General features: G+C 42.7%; 1 protein-coding gene across 1 annotated transcript in view; it reads right to left on the bottom strand.

Moving 5' to 3' along the window:
• Window positions 1-20,082, bottom strand: part of SYT9 (synaptotagmin 9) — a gene marked incomplete at its 5' end in the record, with an annotated part of 188,177 nt that extends 168,095 nt beyond the window's left edge. Inside the window, one exon of the mRNA XM_082660438.1 lies at window positions 19,938-20,082. Within this exon, the coding sequence (XP_082516564.1) occupies window positions 19,938-20,082 (145 nt within the window). The remainder of the gene's footprint in view (window positions 1-19,937) is intronic.
• Between the last annotated feature and the right edge of the window lie 424 nt (window positions 20,083-20,506).

Below are 20,506 nucleotides of genomic sequence, written 5' to 3'. Positions count from 1 at the left end.
CTGGAATTCCAGCAGCCCTATTAGCCCATGAAGTGACTCTGAGTTAGAAGCCATGCACTAAAGAAGGCAAAATAGAAAGACAGAAGGAACCTGGGTCTTATGACTACCTGGAGCCTCCCAGACCTGGACAGCCTGTCTCTAGATCTCTTTGCAAAAGAGAATTTTAAAATTTGCCATCTATGTTTAAGCCCCTGCTATTATTTTCTGTCATATGTAGAGTATCCTGATTAAAAATGCCTATCCTGGGCTTCCCTGGTGGCACAGTGGTTGAGAGTCCGCCTGCCGATGCAGGGGACACGGGTTCGTGCCCCGGTCCAGGAAGATCCCACATGCCGCGGAGCAGCTGGGCCCGTGAGCCATGGCCGCTGAGCCTGCGCGTCCGGAGCCTGTGCTCCACAACGGGAGAGGCCACAGCAGTGAGAGGCCCGCGTACTGCAAAAAAAACAAAAACAAAAACAAACAAACAAAATGCCTATCCTATACTTTCCCCTAGAATTTTAATGGTTTTATTTTTTGTAAAAATTAAACCTCAGGAAAATGTTTGGAAGTGGAGCAGGAATATAGTGTTTTTCCCTAAGAGTTAACCAATTATTCCAACACCATTTACTGAATAATCCACTTTCTCCCCTGCTCATTTGAAATGCCACCTTTATTAGATACTACACAGCCATGCTACTTCGTTTAGTTCCATTTTGTTAATTTTTTTGTATAGTCTTTATTTCCTCTGAGAAGTACAGTTAACTGTAGAAAGCTGAGAGTAGAAGTAGAGCTTTAGATGAATGGAAGAAGGACAAAGAAGAGGTCAAATGCTAGCGAAGAACCAGCACTGAGGGCCCAGCTGAGATTAGACGCTCCAGATTACAGCATAAGGATTAACAGGGTGGACTTTGCAACCAGAATGCCTGGCTCAAATTCCAGCACCATGACTCACCAGCTGTGTGCAGTCATTCAATCACTTAATCTGTCTATGCTTTGGAGTCCTCTTCTGTAAAATGGAGATGACACTAGCACCTACCTCAAGGTTGCTGTGTTAAGTGAGTTATTATACAAAAAGCTTAGAACAACATCTGGCATTAAATTCTATTATGTATTATCATTATTTATTGATAATAATACTAGTTATAATGTAACTGTTCCTGTCACTGTCATCATCATTCTTAACATATTAAGATAGTGGCTTTTTTTAGTTTCCTAAGGTATTATCAAGAATAATGTTGAATTCTATCCAATGCTTTTTTGGCATCACTTGAAGGATTATGTTTGTTTGTTTCTCCAAAAACGTATTGTGAATGAGACACAATTTCCCACCCACTAGAAAGGCTATAATAAAAATGACAGATAATGACGAATGTTGGTGAGGAAGAAGTGGGAACCCTCATACACTACTGATAGGAATGTAAAATAGTGAAGCCATCTTGGAAAACAGTTCGGTGGTTCTTCAAAATGTTAGTTACCATATGACCCAGCAATTCCACTTGTAGGTATACAACCAAGAGAAACGAAAACATACACCTGCGTAAAAACTTGCACCCAAATGTTCTTAGCAGCATTATTCATAGTAGCTCCAAACTGAAAACAGTCTAAATGTCCATAAACTGATGAACAGATAAATAAAATGTGGTATATCCATATAATGGAATACTAATCAGTAATAAAAAGGAAAGAACTAATAACACACGCTACAATATGGCTGGACCTCAAAAACAGTGTGCTAAGTGAAAGGATCCAGCTACAAAAGACATTGCTTAGTATATGATTCCATTTATATGAAATGTCCAGGAAAGGAACTTTACAGAGACAAAGTAGATTAGTAGCCTCCTGGAACTGGGATTAACAGTGAATGGACCTGAGGGACCTTACTGGGGTGATGGGACTGTTCTTAAACTGATTTATAGTGATGCTTACACAGCTTCATAAACTTACTAAATAATCACCACTTAAAGTGGGTGAATTATAGGGCATGTAAAATATACCTCAATAAAGTTTTTTTGTTTTTTTAAATGAGGGAATGACTGGAGATAAATTGAGGAAAAGTTGTGAAGCTTGTGTTACTTATTTTGTGTAAACATGGCCAAAACTTAAAAAAATTTATAAACAACAACAAAAACAACAAATCTACTAGGGCAATAATAGCTTTACCATTCTTGTGTTCTTGAAATAAACCCTGCTGGGTTGCAGTATATCATTCTTTTAATACAAAGTTGTATTTATTTTACTATTATTTAACATAGAATCGGCTATTTACAATAGCCAAGACATGGAAACAACCTGAATGTCCACCGACAGACGAATTGATAAAGAAGATGTGCTACATATATACAATGGAATACTAGGGACTCAGCCATAAAAAAGAATGGAATAATGCCATTTGCAGCAACGTGGACAGACCTAGAGATTATCACACTAAGTGAAGTAAGTCAGAAAGAGAAAGACAAATATCATATAATTTAACTTATGTGTGGAATCTAAAATATGATACAAATGAACTTATTTACAAAACAGAAACAGCCTCACAGACATAGAAAACAAAGGAGAGGGGATGGGGGAGGGATAAACTAGGAGTTTGGGATTAGCAGATACAAACTCCTATATATAATATAATAAACAACAAGGTCCTACTGTATAGCACAGGGAACTATATTCAATATCCCGTAATAAACCATAATGGAAAAGAATATGAAAAAGAATATATATAACTGAATCCCTTTGCTGTACACCAGAAACTAACACACCGTTGTTAATCAACTACAGTATATATTAATAAAAAAATAAAAATAAAAAAAATTTAAAGAAAAGAATCTAGTAGTATAACAGCCAATTCTGATCCTCCTCTGACATTTCCCCATGTTCTAAGCTGCACTATTAAGGGCACTATGTAAAACCCACTCCTCTCCATATGCTTCCCTGGATCAAAATTGATGACTGTCCATAGCCCTAAAACACCACCTTTTACTGTAAAAGCATGTGCTACAGGGCGTTTGTTTGGTGAATCTGTTCAATCTAACTTCCCAGTTCCCACGTACTGAGGCACTGGGAAGACAGCTATGATTGAGTCACCGAAGCATAAGACAATATAAAATTAAAAGATCAAAAAAACAATGTAATGGAAAAGAGCTGCAATTTTAATCTTTATTGGGTGCAGAGTGGATCCTCTCAAACTGAACCTATGGGGATTAGTTTCCCCCCAGAGAAGCCCTCAGTAATCCACACATAAATGGCCCCTAAAGCAGCGTGGACTAGGATCAATGGATGCTTCGTTTGGAAGTAAAAAAGAAACACTTTGGGGGATTTTCTAGTTCTCTTTGCAGACTCTCTCCGAAATAGATTCCATAACATGCTGAACTTTAGCTCCATCAAAATTAAAGTAATCCACACAGAGCACTTCCAAAGTCCCAGAAGAAGGATGACCTATAAATTTGGGATATTATGGTGACATTAAATCTAAAGTATCAGTCACAGTGGAACAGATTAGAGAACAGCAAACAACAGTTTTCTCATTCCCTCTGAAACAATGTGCGAAGTCTTTAGAGCTAGCTCAGCTATGCCATCATTTGACATCCATATTATTCGAACACATCAGAACTGAAAATATGTTTAACCTGAGACTTTCTGAGTAAAGTGTTACAAGTGGTTCTAATGTGTCCCCTCATTCATGCCTATTTCTTTGTTTCCCAGGTTTTTCTGATGGGAAGTGAACAGACTGGCAAGAAGGACTGACAGCCAACAAGAATCAAGCAAACACGTTCTCTAAGCTGAGCACCTCGTTAGAGTTTTTACAGACTTTATTTACAGTATGCTTATCCTAAATTAAAAATAAGCGATAATCATATTACATGCCTAGCAATAAAGAAGACCATGCTTTTAGTTAGCACCAGGATGCTACAGTTACATCCTCCAGTTACATTTCCTACAGAATTTATTATTAGTTGCACCAACAGCAGCTGTACTTACTAATAACTGGAGATAAGTCCCACTGCGGTAAGAAAAAAAAAGAATCAATGATAATAGTAAATGCATTTTCATGCTTAGATTTCCTTCCCTAATATTTTATAATGGTTTTATACAGATGGTCGGAGAACCATTTTGACAATGGGGCTGTAAAAAGTAATTTCAATCCATAAAGGCTATAAATGAACGTCATTTGCAACCTTGGCTGCACACCAGACTAATGTGTAGAGATATTTTAGATGGCACCACAGAAGATTCTGATTTAGTCAGTTTGGGGACAGGGCAGTTGTGTCTTCAAAAGTTCCCCGATTGATTCTGATGCATAGCTGGAATTGAGAGTCACTTTCCAAAACCCTTCAAATTTTTAGGGGGCCTTAGAATTCAACTTTTTCTCACCTTCTTTGATTTCCAGTAACTTCTTCCCAATGACCTACCAGTCAACTGCCCTGGACATGTGCATCAGATCTCACATATATTCTTGAACTTGATGAATTTAAAATTAAACATGCTGGACATCCTACAGTAAACCTAATAAATCACATGACCATCCTCCCAGGCACCTATACCAGAAATTTGGAAATTAGGATCTCTCTACTTCACATCAGCGTACCAACTATTTTACCTCTTAATATTTTCTATATTTATCATCAGTTCTCCAATTCCATTGCTGCAAAACATCCCTTCAACACTTCTGCCTAGATAAATACTAAGGGTCTACTACTTCTGGTATTTTCTTTAAAATCCCCCAGCTTTAACTCTGCAGGTGCCCGACTGCACCACTACACCATCACTACCCATCTTCATCGCAAACATTCCTCATGCAGGTCACTTCCCTCCATTCCTGGCGTGCTGTCAACACTACTTCTGTCTTAATTTTTGGTTAGTTCAATACTTCCCCAGCTCTGGTCTATCTGTTCTCTTCCTTGTCTCCTTCAGTCACTTGTTCCACACTCTACCTTAGGGCCTCATTCCCATGATCACACTCTCGACACAGTCATCCAGCAACTGTAGCCCGTCCATTATCTCTGTTTGGCCCCCTCCTCCTCACTGCTTTCCCAGCTATCATCCTACCCCAAAGCACCTACAGTCCACTAACCCTACCACCTCTTCACTATCCTTAACACCCCATGAGTCCACTTTACTCTCCTTACTCAGATGAAATTTCAGACTCAATCATTCTAGTCACTCCACTTTATACACCATCAACTCTTTATGTGTTTTTTTTAATTGAAGTACAGTTGATGTACAATATTACATAAATTACAGATGTACAATATAGTGATTCACAAGTTTTAAAGGTTATACTCCATTTATAGTTATAAAATATTGACTATGTTCCCTGTGTTGTACAATATACCCTTATGGCTTATTTTACACTTAGTAGTTTGTATCTCTAAATCCCTTACCACTCTATTGCCCCTCCACCCACCCTCTCCCCCTGGTAACCACTAGTCTGTTCTCTGTATCTGTGAGTCTGCTTCTTTTTTGTCATCTTCACTAGTTGGTTGTTTTTTTTAGATTCCACATATAAGCGATAACTATTTGTCTTTATCTGTTTGACTAATTTCACTAAGCATAACACACTCTAGGTCCATCCATATTGTGGCAAATGACAAAATTTCATTCTTTTTTATGGCTGAGTAGTATCCTATTGTGTGTGTGTGTGTGTATACATACACACACACACCCCATATTCTTTATTCATTCATCTGTCGATGGACACTTCGGTTGCTTCCATATCTTGGCTACTGTAAATAACACTGCTGAAAACATTATGGTGCATCTTTTTTCGCATTAGTGTTTTTGTTTTTTTCAGATATACACCCAGGAGTGGAATTGCTGGGTCATATGGTAGTTCTTTATTTAGTTTTTTGAGAAACCTCCATACTGTTTTCCACAGCAGCTGCACCAATTTACATTCCCACCAGCAGTGTACGAGGGTTCCCTTTTCTCCACATCCTCGCCAGCATTTGTCATGTGTGTCCTTTTTGATGATATCCATTCTGACAGGTGTGAGGTGATACCTCACTGTGGTTTTGGTTTGCAATTCTCTGATGATTAGTGATGTTGAGCAACTTTTCATGTGCCTGTTGGCCATGTGCATGTCCTCTTTGGAAAAATGTCTATTCAGGTCTTCTGCCCATTTTTTAACCAGGTTGTTTTTTTGATGTTGAGTTGTATGAGCTGTTTATATATTTTGGATATTAACCCCTTATTGGTCATATCATTTGCAAATATTTTCTCCCGTTCAGTAGGTTGTGTATACACCCTCAACTCTTTTGCCACTCTTTCATTGTCATACATAAGCACGACCCTGCTCAAACACAAACTCCTGTCTCTTCATGCCTGCACAAACACAGCTGCATGTGATGGGAGAAAAAACCTCACACCTATGCTGGTGGATATCACTTTAAATTCACAAGCACCAACTTCAAGTAGGCCCTTAATGTTGTCTGGCAGGCACACTCCACTTCCCTAATCCATTCAATCTCCTACCTCCTGGACTATCACTTTCTATCTTTCCTGTTTTCAAACCTTCAGCATCTTCTACCCCATCCTCACTCTCAGCTGGTAACCTTGCTGCTTCCCTTTTCACTGATAATGGAAGAGTAATCAGAGGACAATTCTATAAGATCCCCAAACCATATCTACTCACCTGGGCCCATATACTCTGCGCTGGTTCCTTGACAACAATTGAACTGTTGAAAAACCCATCGACTCAAGCACATCACTCAGGCAGTTCAATCCTCTGCACCGTTTGTAACTCTCACCGTTTATAACCGTTTATAACTCTCCAGCATACAAACGTGCAGTTATTTTCTCCTTTCTTTAGAAACCATCTTTTGAATCAATTTCTCCTCCCTTTTCCTTCACAACAAAACAAAAAAGTAGTGTATATTCTCTTTTTTCAACACCTCTTCTCTCTTTGTCTCTTGAAGAGACTGTAATCAGACTTTCACCTACTCCATTCACCCACTCCCACTCCAAAACCACTCAGTTCAAGGTCACCAATGAACTACCACGTTGCTAAATGCAATGGGCAGTCCTTGGTTCTCATCGTACTTGACCCATCAGCTGCATTTCACACAAGGGCTCATGGCTTCCTCCCAGGAATACTTTCTGCACTTCCAGGCCATCACACTGCTGATTTTCCTCCCACTCTACTTAACTAATCCTTTTCAGTCTCCTTTGTTCGTTCCTTCTCATCTCCCTCACCTCTAACTAGTTGTTTGACTTCTTTTATCTTAAGTCACTGCTTGGTAGGCTCATCTAGTTTCTTGGCTTATAAATATCATCTTTATGCTGATGGCTCCTAAATGCATATGTGGAGACTAGACTTGGTCCTTGAACTCTAGGAGCATATCCAAATGCCCACTCAAGGATATCCCTCCAGCAAGCCTCCCCTCATTATCCTACATCATTAATTATTGTTCTCTACCGGATCATTCCCATCACCTAAGCACTGTTATCTCTTAATTTCTTATAACTTATTATTTTTTATAAACTTTATTTATTTTAATGTGAGTTTTCTTTTTTTGGGGGGCTGCGTTGGGTCTTCATTGCTGTGCGCGGGCTTTCTCTAGTTGCGGTGAACGGGGGCTACTCTTTGTTGCAGTGCACAGGCTTCTCATTGCGGTGGCTTCTCTTGTTGCAGAGCATGGGCTCTAGGTGCGTGGGCTTCGGTAGCTGCAGCACGCGGGCTCAGTAGTTGTGGCACGCAGGCCCTAGAGGACATGGGCTCAGTAGTTGCGGCACATGGACCCTAGAGCACCTGGGCTTCAGTAGTTGTGGCTCGCGGGCTCTAGAGCGCAGGCTCAGTAGTTGTGGCGCACGGACTTAGTTGCTCGGAGGCACGTGGGATCTTCTCCAACCAGGGATCGAACCCGTGTCCGCTGCACTGGCAGGCGGATTCTGAACCACGGCGCCACCAGGGCCAGGGAAGTCCTCTTATAACTTTAAATAAAAACAAAAACCCTTGATCTCACTTCCCTCACCAGTGACTACTAACTCATTTCTCTCTGCTCTTGTCTACAGAAAAACTTGAAAGAGTAGTCTATACTCACTGCCCCTGATTCCTCTCCCATCAATTTCTCTTAAGGCCCCTCCAGTCAGGCTCCTGTTCTCATCTCTCTACCAAACGGCTTGTCAACATCACGTCCAATGACCCCTACGTCATGTAACTGCTGTGGTCAGTCATCAGTGCTCATTCTACTTGACCCAATGGTAGCATTTTACACAGCTGTTTATTTCCCCTCTTTCACACACCTTCTTCTTCTTGGTTTTCAGGTCAATACTCTTGCTTGGATCTTCTGCTCTCTTTATTAGACTTCTTTTGCTGATTTCTCATTTTCTCTCCATCCTCTTAGTGATGGAGAGTTCCAGCACTCAGTCCTGGTACTCTTATCTCCTCTAGTCAACACCACCTTCCTAGATGATTCCTTTTAAATATCCCCTCTAAGCCTACAACTCTCACATCTGTATCTCCAGTCCAGCCATCTTTCCCAAACTCCAGGCTCATACGTCCAGCTTCCTCGTCTGTTCCCCACATGACTCACTAATAAGCATTTCCAACTTAATACATCCAAAACTTAGCTCCTAATTATTCCCCTCAAACTTCTCCTCTATTCTCTTGCTCAGGCCAAAATCTTGGCGTCATTCTTGATTCCTCTGTCTTTCACACCCTACATCCATCCATCAGCAAGTCCCATCAGCTCTACCTTCCAGCTACCCAGAATCTGACCACGTCTCACCACCCCCACTGCCATCACTCTGGTCCAAGCCACCATCATCTCTCACAGCAGCCACCTCACTACTCTCCCTGATTCTACCCTTCCCTTCTACCGTCTGTTTTCTATATGCCGGTCAGAGGGATCCTCTCTATTCCTAAGTTAGAACATATTACTTCTCTGCTTAAAACTTTCTTAAGGCTTCCCATCTTTCTCTGAGTAAAACTGACAACGGCTTCTAGGGCCTTACAATCAGCCTGCCATCACCTCTCTGACCTCACCTACTACTTCCCTCCTCCTTGCCAACCCCACCACAGTGCCACTGCCCCTGGCTAATACCTAGATATACCAAGCATGTGCCTGCCTCAGGACCTTTACACCTGCTGTCCCACTGCCTGGAATGCTCCTCCTCCTGATATGTGCACATCTTGCTCCCACATCTCTGACTTTTACTCATACATCCATTTCTCAGGGATGCCATTTTAATTTCCACACCTCTTCTCTTTCCATGCTTTATTTTTCTCCTTAGTGCTTATCACTAACATACGATGTAATTAGTTAATTTATTTATGTATTATTTTCCTCACGCCAACATGTAAGTTCTATAAGGGCAAGCTTTTTATGTTCTGTTTGGTTCCCTAGTGTAGATACAATACTGTATCAGGGTACCTAGGTGTGTACAATACCTAGAACAGAGCCTTGTACATGGGAGAGGTTCAATAATGTTTGATGAGTTAGTGAATGGCATTTCTAATCATAACCTCTGCCTCCAGAGTCATCTAATTAGAAGACAAACCTGCTCACCTCAGTTTTCAGCTTAAAACCCTTCAGTGGGTCTGCAGTGCTATAGCTGATGCAAACTGAAATGTCTTCCGCAGCCAGGCATAGCCCCTAAATGTCATAAGAATAGTTTACGTGTGGGGGGCGGGGCAGGTGGGGCGGATATGAAAAGTGGAAAATGTAAAACCTGCCTAAGGGCATTCAATTCAATTATTTTAAAGAACTGTACCAGCCTCTTAGCAGCCCCTGTATATATTGGGTTGGCCAAAAAGTTCGTTCGGGTTTTTGGTACGATGTTACGGAAAAACCCAAATGAACCTTTTGGCCAACCCAGTAGCATAAACCACCATCTCCACAGTGTGGCTTGGTAGGCACTACGCAGGCTTGCCATGCTTACGCCCTCCTGGGCCCTATAACATCAGAGAAAACAGGCTGTGCATATCCTCAAACTGAGGGACTGCCATGCAACTGAACACACTGCTTTTTCATTATCAGATAAACAGGCAAGGAAGCCAGATGTCACTGTTGGCATAGTCTGAAATTGTATCTGGAACCCAGATGTTTGAACCAGACGACTACACTTGCTAAAGGCAGTTTTTACAACTCTATGAGGTAACGACACTTGCGTTTCAAGGTGACATGGCTGGGGATCTGAATAGGTAATCTCCTATGCGGTGATTCCAATCTGTCAGGCCCTTCACTCAGTCAGGAAGAACATTATCACCAACTTCAGCTTTTTTCCCATGAGAACCAGGAAGACCTGAGAAGCGAACTCACAGGATTTCCCCCATCCTGGAATCTCCTGGTCTACTTTGCTGAGAATGGATCCTATGGGCTCATCGCAGTAAACTGTACTTCCTTCAAGATTTCTGCAGCAGAGTACTCTAACCCAAGTCCTCCGTGGGACTTTGACAATGGCAAACAAGGACTTCCATGATCTGATGACCAGGGTTCACAAGAGCAGACTCATCTCTCAACATTACCAACACACTCTCCTCCACTTACTACTGCCAAAGATCCATTCTCTCCTGTCCTAGAACGTTTGTAAATTCCGAGAATGTCCTTCTCACCCACACATTCCAGGCAAAGTGCTCTGCCCAAGAATCACCTTCTTCAGAAATTCTCTACAGATCCACTCAAGTCAGCTAATTACTCCTCTCCTCTTTTTCTGAACTGTATTCAGTAATATCTCCCTTCCAATCTTTATTTTATTAATTGCAATTATTGTTTTATCTCAGTTCCACAGGGGCAGTAACCATGTCTAATGTATCTTTTTTGTGTGTGTGTGTGTGGTTTTTTTTTGCGGTATGCGGGCCTCTCACTGTTGTGGCCTCTCCCGTTGCGGAGCACAGGCTCCGGACGCGCAGGCCCAGCGGCCATGGCTCACGGGCCCAGTCGCTCCGCGGCATGTGGGATTTTCCTGGACCAGGGCATGAACCCGTGTCCCCTGCATTGGCAGGCGGACTCCCAACCACTGCGCCACCAGGGAAGCCCTCTAATGTATCTTTGAATCAGTGATGCCTAACCTAGTACCTGGCACTTAAGAGGCACTCAATGGATGTTTTTTGAATTCAAGTTAATTATAATTAGAAGAGTGATCAGATCAGTGTGGCTATAGTAGTAAAGTGCTAGGAAGGGAGGGGAGTTGGAAAGAGGGGGAAAAAAAGGAAAAAGATTCAAGTTATATAACAGCAATTTTTTTTCCATATTTCACATACATAAAGGCAGCATTTTGCCTTGGAAAGAATGTTACAATGAATCCCTATTTCTTGACGCACTCCTAACATTATAAAAGGCAGTCCAGTGTAATGGACTGATTATAGTCAGACAACCCGAGTCCACTGACTATACAATGCTCCTTCTCTAAGTTAATCTGACAGAATATTTATGGTCCAACTAATGCAAACTGGTAAGAAATACATTAAGATTCTCAAAAAATAAATTTGTACATGGTAGAGCATAAACACACAAAATTCACATAACAGGAAATATAAGTTGCTTTAAAATATTAAAAACATTCAACACTACAAACAAAAAATCCAAGTTGAAACAACAACCAGGTAGCTACTTAAACCCTGTTACATTAGCAACCTTTTGTTCACATTATACCACCTGATGGTAGTAGACTGACTGTTGGTATGTAGCAGGGCTAACTGGCAGATATACTGGAAAGCAATTGGAACCCACTGGTGATAATTAACTATTAAGAAATTTTCCCAAAAGGGAGTAGGGTACTATAGATGTAAAATATTATTTGTAGTAATAAAAAATCAGATGCTAGAACTACCCCAAAAGAAAGGTTAAGTAAAAAAAGATTTCTCTACCTTCTGGAATATATAGTCATCACAACAATTGCACAATAATGACTGTTCATCATGGAAAATTATAATAATAATAGTAATAATGGCTAGTATTTATTGAGCATTTTCTACGTGCGCAGTACTACGGTAAGTATTTCACATGCGTTATGAGATAAGTACTAATGTAGGGTTGCTAGATTTAACAAATAAAAATATAAGATGCCCAATTCAATTTGAATTTCAGATAAACAATAGATATCTGTTGTTTATCTGAAATTCAAATTGAATTGGGCATCCTGTCTTTTATTTGGGTAATAGCACTCCATTTTATTCATGAGAAAACTAAGACACAGGGATTGAATAACTTTCCAGGGTCATACAGCTAATTAGTGGTGATAAAAAGTTAAGTTTACAAAAAAGTAGAATAGTAAATTTTGTTTATGAATAATTTCAGGCATACCTTGCTTTATTGTGCTTCACAGATATGGCATTTTTTTTTTTTTTTTACAAATTGAAGGTTTGTGGCAACCCTGCATCGAGCAAGTCTATCAGGCCACTTTTCCAACAGCACTTGCTCACTTCATGTCTCTGTCATATTTTGGTAATTCTCCCAATATTTCAAACTTTTTCATGATTATTATATTTGTTATGGTGATCAGTAATCTTTGAGGTTACTACTGCAAATAAATGACGACTCGTTGAAATCTCAGATGATGGTTAGTGTTTTTTAGCAATAAAGTATTTTTAAATTACATACTTTTTTTTAAGACATAATGCTGTTGCACACTGAAGAGACCACAGTATGGTGTAAACATAACTTTTATATACACTGGGAAGGCAAAAAATTCATGTGTCTCACTTTACTGTGGCGGTCTGGAATCAAACCTGCAACATCTCCAAGGTATGCCTGCATAAATAGGTGAAACATGCACGTGCCCATGGATCACAGAGGAGGGGAAGCGTGGACAGGTGACACTACTACCACCAAATCCATTTACTGAGCAGTTACTGGAGCACTTACTCTGCACACTGTGCTGCAACAGCCTCCCCCCGTCCCGTTTTACAGATGAATAAAGCGAAGAGTTAAATATTTTCCCCAAGGTCAATAAAGCTAGTAAGGGCAGGATCAGATTCTGACTCCAAAGCTCTTGTTTATTCCACTTTGTCATCTTGATTTCCTGGGTGAGATTTTTTTTTTTTCTTTCGAGTGCAGTTCTATCAGTGTTGGTATAAAAGTTTTGGTGTGATAAAATACATGCACAAGGACACATGAATATTTCAAGAAGATCTGCAAAGCCAAGTTGCTGGGGTTTGCCTTGGTTTAAAGCCATACTTCAAGCCAACCCAGTGCAAAACTTGAAAAGAAAAAGTCGTGGTGAACATTTATGGCTCAAATTGTGATTTCATTTAGAAAGTAATAATACACACTCCATACTTATCTTTTGGAAAGGGAGACTGCTCTCCCACTGATGTCCCCCACTAAGCTCCTCCCTTTCTCTACACACCTGAGCACATGAACTTGTTAGTTCCCTCAAGTAAGTCACTTAGGAAGGGATTATGATTTTTTTTTTTAAGCCAACCACATGAGAAAGCCCAGGAGCACACACAAACACAAAAGTGCCAGTATGCATTTACAATGAAAGCAATGCCTGTGCTCTATACGTAACAGGGAATTTTAGGATGATTTCCCTTAAGTGTCAGCTTAAGTTTTCCTTGAGAGCTTAGCCCACATCAAGAAGTTTGCTTTTGATTGTTTATTCTGAAAGAGGCAGCTGGCCACAGGGCTGCCTGTGATGCCTTTACCACAATTTGCTTTTGTTTTTCCCTCTTGATAATGACCTCATGACTAAACCACTCACTGGTCCATGTAGAGGAATCCCGTGGAGATGAAAACACACTTGTTTAAATAAAATATTTATGAAGAAGCCCTAAAATGTCACTGAAGTAATGCAAATTAAATCTTCACATATTGTGCATCCAATATGCCACTCATTCCTTAGAAGACTCTCTAGTTCCTGATTGCAATTAACATTAATTTTTAAAAATTAATCCCATTGTGCATAATCACACCAATGTCTATTCATAAAAATCCAGTGTTTTAAGGATGATTTTTCACTTGACTATCTTTGAAAATCTGAATTAAGGTTAAAGTTTAATCTCAATGATTATTTTGGAGATTTTTCCTTAGGAACTGCATTTAATTATTATTTTACATGTACACCTTTTTATAAGTTATTTCATTCTAAATCAATATAAGGTGACACTAGTGACGGTTCCACATTCTGGTCTTTCAATGAAATACTTTGGACATGATTTTCTCAATTTGTTCTTTTTTTTCCCCAAATTGAGTGGATATAATAGATTCTCATGATATTTTTATAGAGTCTTTCAAATAAAAATTGGGGGTAATATTGTCAAAAGAAAGCTAAGAATCACTTAGTTGATTTGGGTGATGACTGTACAAGCCCCCGACTTGATACCATCTTTCCTAATTTTGCAAAAAAGAAATGTGAGCTGAGCTGAGAAGAGTTAGGTGGGTTCATCCTTCACTTATTGGCCTCAACAGTTGTCTTCCACCTGGTGCACATTACAACCAAGAGAGGAACTTATATAAAAATATACCGATAGCAGGCCCCACCCCCAGCAATTCCAATTTAATTGGTCAGGATAGAGCTCAGCCATTGGTAGTTTCTTGTTTGTTTTATTTTTGTTTGTTTGTTTTTCAGAGCTCCCTAAATGTTTCTAATATGCAACCAAGGTTGAAAACCAGTCTAGAGAAAGCTTCTCCTGACTAGGGTTAACATCTACTTAGAAAGAGGGGTCATCAACAGTGATGTGTCGTAAGGAGGGGTCATCAGTGATGTGTCGTAAGGAGGGGTCATCAGTGATGTGTTGTAAAGAGGGGTCATCAGTGATGTGTCGTAAAGCTCTATTTGACACCCTGACCAAGTGAACATCCTCTAGTTCACCAGAAAATGAAGAAAAAAATCCCTAGAAATATAAAGCTGGAATGTCAATGGAAAACCAGTATTCTGAATAAAAGAATTCATGACCAAGATACTGAGCAATGTCCATCGACAGATGAAAGGATAAAGAAGATGTGATATATTATATATATATATATATATATATATATATATAGTGGAATACCACTCATTCATAAAAAAGAATGAAATAATGCCTTTTGCAGCAACATGGATGGACCTAGAGAATATTATACTAACTGAAGTAAGTCAGAAATAGAAAGACAAGTATCATATAATATCACTTCTATGTGGGATTTTTTAAAAAGATACAAATGAATTTATTTATGAAACAGAAATAGACTCACAGACACAGACATAGAAAACAAACTTATGGTAACCAAAGAGGGAGGAATAAATTAGGAGTTTGGGATTAACAGATATACACTATTATATATAAAGATAGACAAACACAGGGACCTACTGTATAGCACAGGGAACTATATTCAGTATCTTGTAATAACCTAGAATGGAAAATAATCTGAAAAAGACTATATTGGTGTGTGTGTGTGTGTGTGTGTGTGTGTGTGTATAAAACTAAATCACTTTGCTGTACACCTAAAACTAACACAACATTGTAAATCAACAATACTTCAATTTTAAAAAGTAAAAATAAAAATATTGAGCAAAACCTGTATAACTGCATAGAATTTAACCTACACTTAGAGATTAAATCCATGATACAAAAACAGAACAGAGAGAGGACATCTAAATGAAAAAAAAATCTAGCAAATTTTCATTGACAACAACTCCTAGATTCTTAGTATATGTGATGTGTTTATCTAGAAGCTACTCTGACTTAGGCTCAACTCTTTTTCTTAAATGGAACCCACGGCCTTGGGCTAGTTGAGCTCTCTGCACTTCAGATATACCAATCTCTTTTGGCAATGCTTCTCAAACGTTAATGTGCCCATGAATCACCTGAGGATCCTGTTAAGACACAGATTCACACTGGTAGGTCTGGCACACAGTCGAACACTTGGAGCAGCGAGGTCTTAGAAGACGTTAAGAGGATTAAAGGAAACAACCTACATAAAGTGCTTGGCACAGATGTAGCTGGCACCCTTCAGAAGAAAAGACTTACAAGGAAAATAATAAAACATGGTTGAAACCTAGAAATCATTCGATCCAATCTTCTTTTCTTTTCCAGATGTGGAAACAAAAGGATGAGAAAAGTTACAATCGCTACCCCCTAATAGCCAAATGGAGAAGAGACGAATTCTTTTTTGACTGCAATAAGTATAATCGAGATCAACAAGTAGAAGTTAAATTGAGCTTTTCATTCCACGCAAGGAAAGACCTTTTAATAACTGCTGTCCTACAATCAACTGGCCCTCTTGAGGAGAGAGAGTGAAGTCCCCAGTTACAAAGTATGAGCATGGACCAGTTGATAACGTTAAAGAAGACTCCCATACTTCAGGTCCCTGTTGAACTTAGAGACATCGCACATCTAATATGTACACACACAAAAAAATCTTTAATAAAACAAAAACTTCCTTATTTTCCTCCCCACTCCAACTCTGCTCCTCCTTAAGTCTTACCCTATGCAGTAAATGGAGTTGCTTAGGTCAAAAAGCCTTGGGGGGCTTCCCTGGTGGCGCAGTGGTTGAGAGTCCGCCTGCCGATGCAGGGGACACGGGTTCGTGCCCTGGTCCAGGAAGATCCCACATGCCGCGGAGCGGCTGGGCCCGTGAGCCGTGGCCGCTAAGCCTGCGCGCCCAGAGCCTGTGCTCCGCAACGGGAGAGGCCACAACAGTGAGAGGCCCACGTACCGTAAAAAAAAAAAAAAAAAAAAAAAGCCTTGGGGTCACCCTTAACTCCTCTTCTCTCACCACTCACCTCCATTCCATCAACAAATCCTAGTGCTGTATCTTCAAACTGATGTCCACTATCCCCTTTGTCTGGGTTACTAGAGTAAACCTGCTAACAAGATTCCCTGTCTTTACTCTTGAACTTCAACAGCATTTTCTCAACACAGCAGCCAGGGAGTTGCCGCTTCTCTGTTAAAACCCTTCTCGTTCAGAGTAAAAACCAAAGTCCTTATAATGGTTTAGAAGGCCATACATGATCTTCCCCCTCCAACCGTTAACCGTATTTCTTGTCATTCTCTATCTTATTCACTCTGCACCAGTCACCCTGGAACTCAACTATTCCTTGCATCACATCAAGGACGCTCCTATCTCCTGACCTTTGCACTTGCTCTTCCCTCTGCTGTGAAGGCTATTCGCTGAGATTCACGAGTTTATGCCGGACATTGCCAATATACGAAACAACATAATGACACCTAACAGAAGGATTCTAATTGCTCTCTATGGAAAAGTGCTCACCCTCAGCTTAAAGATCCACATTTTACTTTCCATAGTTGGTACAGATGAAGGACTGGGTGAGGTATTCCAGTTCCAATTTATGACTTAGCCTCATCAAATTCTCTCTCAATACCAAGGTAGGGAAGACTAAGGACTGTACTCCTACATCAGAGCACTGCAACTACCTGGGCAAAGAATAACCTTTCTGATAGCCCACTGATTTGTGACCCAGGCTTATCCCACCACTGAAAAAATGAACAAACATCCTAGATGTGGTATCACTCTGCTGTCCACAGGGAATTATATCTGGTTTCTCCTTTCAAAACCAAAGTTCCTCAGTTGAGCTTGAGAAAACCTAGCTACCACTGGGTAGCCAGGGATGAACAATGGGCAGAAAAAGCTGAAACATGGCATTCATGTGGGTTCCTTTACAGAAAAGGAAGTCACGCATTTACAGAGACGACTCTCTAGGGACCCGCATGCTAGGGCTGCTGCTAGGCATGGTTGTGCCGGGTCCCACTACACTGCAGCAGCAGCGCCATTCACAGCTTTGGGCGGTGCAGCTACTCCAACCACTCAGCTTTTAGGGCTCGGAAGTTAAAGGCACTCTTGACTTGGGCAACCAAACAGCTTTACAGGGATGCAGACAAATGCATCTGATGTAAGAGTTAATGTGGGCAAGGAGAGGAAGGAGGGAGATGAAGAGAGATGCTGGCCTGAGTTGCACTGCCCTGGAAGAGAGATGCTGGCCTGAGTCGCACTGCCCTGGAAGAGGGCACACTTTGGATGTGGGCTTCAGCCTCAGTTCCTCTGACCTTGCACTCACGGTCCCCCTCCCCACGCCTGCCTCGTGAACAGGCTACTGCCTGACCCAAATCAAAGATCACGAGGGTCATGGGGCCACCTCAAAGCCACTGTGCCCTAGTTTAAGAAAGCAGAGCAGTGCTTTCAGGAACTCAGAGAGCAGCACGGCATACTCTTTATCTGCGGCTATTTCTCAGCCAAGGAATCAGATGTGTCTTTTGTAAGGAGTCTTCTCCGTGATTCTTCCTCAAGGGCTTCCCAGTGCAGGGGCTGAGGAAAACTTTAGAACATGGGATCTAGCTCGAAGATTAAGAGGAGCAGAGGCACAAAATCAGTCAAAAAGATGTGGAGTGTTAAACATGCAACTCGGCGAGAGGCCTCATCCATCTTCTCTTGTAAAGCCAAAGAGGACCGCTCATGTGCAGTAACAGTGGGAACTCCTGGCACAGTCAACAGGCAAAGCAGTGGCACGTTTCGACACTAACACTTCCTTCGGGTGAAGCAAGCTAGATGATTTCTTGTTCCTGCTGCTTAAGGACAGAACTTTCCCCAGTGAGGACACCATTCTGGGCCCCCAGTTCATGAATGAAGTGCTCTTATTCCTGTCTGCAGTCTGTGCAGCACATCAGTCCAGCAAGGAGGCGCACAAAGGCTGGGCATTAAACCTCCGGGGAAATCACTGGAAATCAACAATATTTCTTGACTTAATTCTCCACTTTGAAGTAACACATTAGTGATCATCCCATAAACTTAATTAATGTAACCACAGGCAATAATCTTTCTTTTACCAAAAAAACGCCTTTGAGTAGGGAAAATTTGATATAAACTTTTATTAGATGACTTCTCTTCACCCCACAGACCCATTTTGGATATACTATCAAGGAAATGCTATTGAAGTCAGGCTCAGTGTATACCTCTTTATGAATCAAATAATTCTCTAATTTATCCTTGGGTAAATGAATTTTTATATAATGGATTGGCTTAAAATGAGGTAAATTTATACTGGATACTTTGCACACCAACAGCTCATTTCCAATATTTATACACAGGAATATCAGGGGAAGGGCCCTTTTCTTACCCCAACTTTAACAATCCAACCACAACATGCTTTTTTTTTAGTACTCAGGTTGAGAGACTATTCGAGAAAATGATTCCTCATGGTGAGAAGAATCTCAAGTAAACATTTGGAAGGAATATGTCTTTCAGTAACCAGCAGTGGATGAGAAGATGTGGGAGACCCAGGACCCTCGGGGAAGGCAAACGGCTCCACTAAAACTCCCTCTTCCTATCTTAACTGGTCAAAGGCCAAAATAAATGAACTTTCCAAAGTTAGGAGCTTCGAAACTTTCACTAGGAATAACTGTAGGTGCACAAGCCATGACCCGTGAGCCCATTGACCTTCGTGTGCCCGGTGGCGGAATCTGGTTGAGCCGGGAGCCCAGGCCCAGGCCGCCTCCACGCCGAGAGACCCGGAGGGAACGGGTTCAGGCCCGGCTGTCCAGGACCCGGAGCTCTCAGTCCCCGGCCCAACGTCGGCTCCCGCCCCGCCCTTCTCACCCCAGACCAAGGACAGGAAATGGGCAATCCGGGAAGAGGATGGGGAGCGCCCGGTGGGATTCAACCGCAGCCCGGGGCCGTCCCCAACTCCCAACTTCCCAGAGTTTCCTCTGGCCTCGTCCCCCTTCCCATGGCTCGCGAGAGCGCCGCGGCCTCTCCTCGCCCGGAGCGCAGAGCCCGGGAAGTGGAGCTCGGAGCTCGGGAGCCGCCCCCAGGAGCCCCGGTGACAGAAGCGCAGGTGACGGGCGTGGTGCCTCCAACCCCGCGCCAGCCCACCCGGTCCCGGCCTCCATGCAGCAGCCTCCACCGGGGTCCCTGCCCGGGTTCAGCATCAGGCCACCGTGCGCTAGTTCCTGGTGCCCTCCCCTAGCTCGGTGGTCACCCGCCCTCCTCCCTCCAGTCCGTGTCGTTCTCCTGCCTCAGGGCCCGGTGCGGCCCCAACTCCCAGCCCGGGGCCCTCCGGTCGCGCCCGGCAGCGGCGGCGACACTCACCTGGGTCTCGGAGCCGGGGTCTGGCGCGGTCCCGCAGGTGGTAGATGAAATCCTGGCAGCTGTCGTGCTCCAGGGCCCCGCGGGCACAGAGCTCGGCCAGCAGCTGCAGCGCCTGGTGACAGAGCGCGTCCCTGGCCCCGGGCATCGCCCCCCCGCATCCTCGGACCGAGCCCGGCAGGCGGGCGCGGGAGACAACCCTCCGCCTGCCAGCTCAGAGCCGCCGCCTCCGGGCCGTCCGCGCTCGCCGCCAGGGACCCGCCGAGAAACGGCCCGAGCCCAAGCCCCAGCCCCAGCCGGCCCGGCCTCCCACCGGTTGCATGCAGCTCTTGGCCAGCCGGTCAGTCGGGCTTTCTTTCTCTCCCGCCCTGCCCCTCCGTCCCTCCCCTGGCAAGGAGGAGAGGCGGCGCCGCACAGCCCAACGCGCCTCTCTCCTAGCGCTCCGCCCGCCCCTCGTGGCCGCCGCGGGGCGGGGCGGGTCAGGGGTGCGCGCCAAGGGGTAGGATCCCGGCGGCCCCTGCCTGAGCGCCGGCGGGGGAAGGGGGGCGCTCGCGGGCTCCTAGAGGAGCGCG

Source organism: Grampus griseus (assembly GCF_964374135.1).
Source record: "Grampus griseus genome assembly, chromosome: 8".
Lineage (NCBI taxonomy): Eukaryota > Metazoa > Chordata > Mammalia > Artiodactyla > Delphinidae > Grampus > Grampus griseus.
This window is presented reverse-complemented; position numbering and strand designations above follow the sequence as displayed.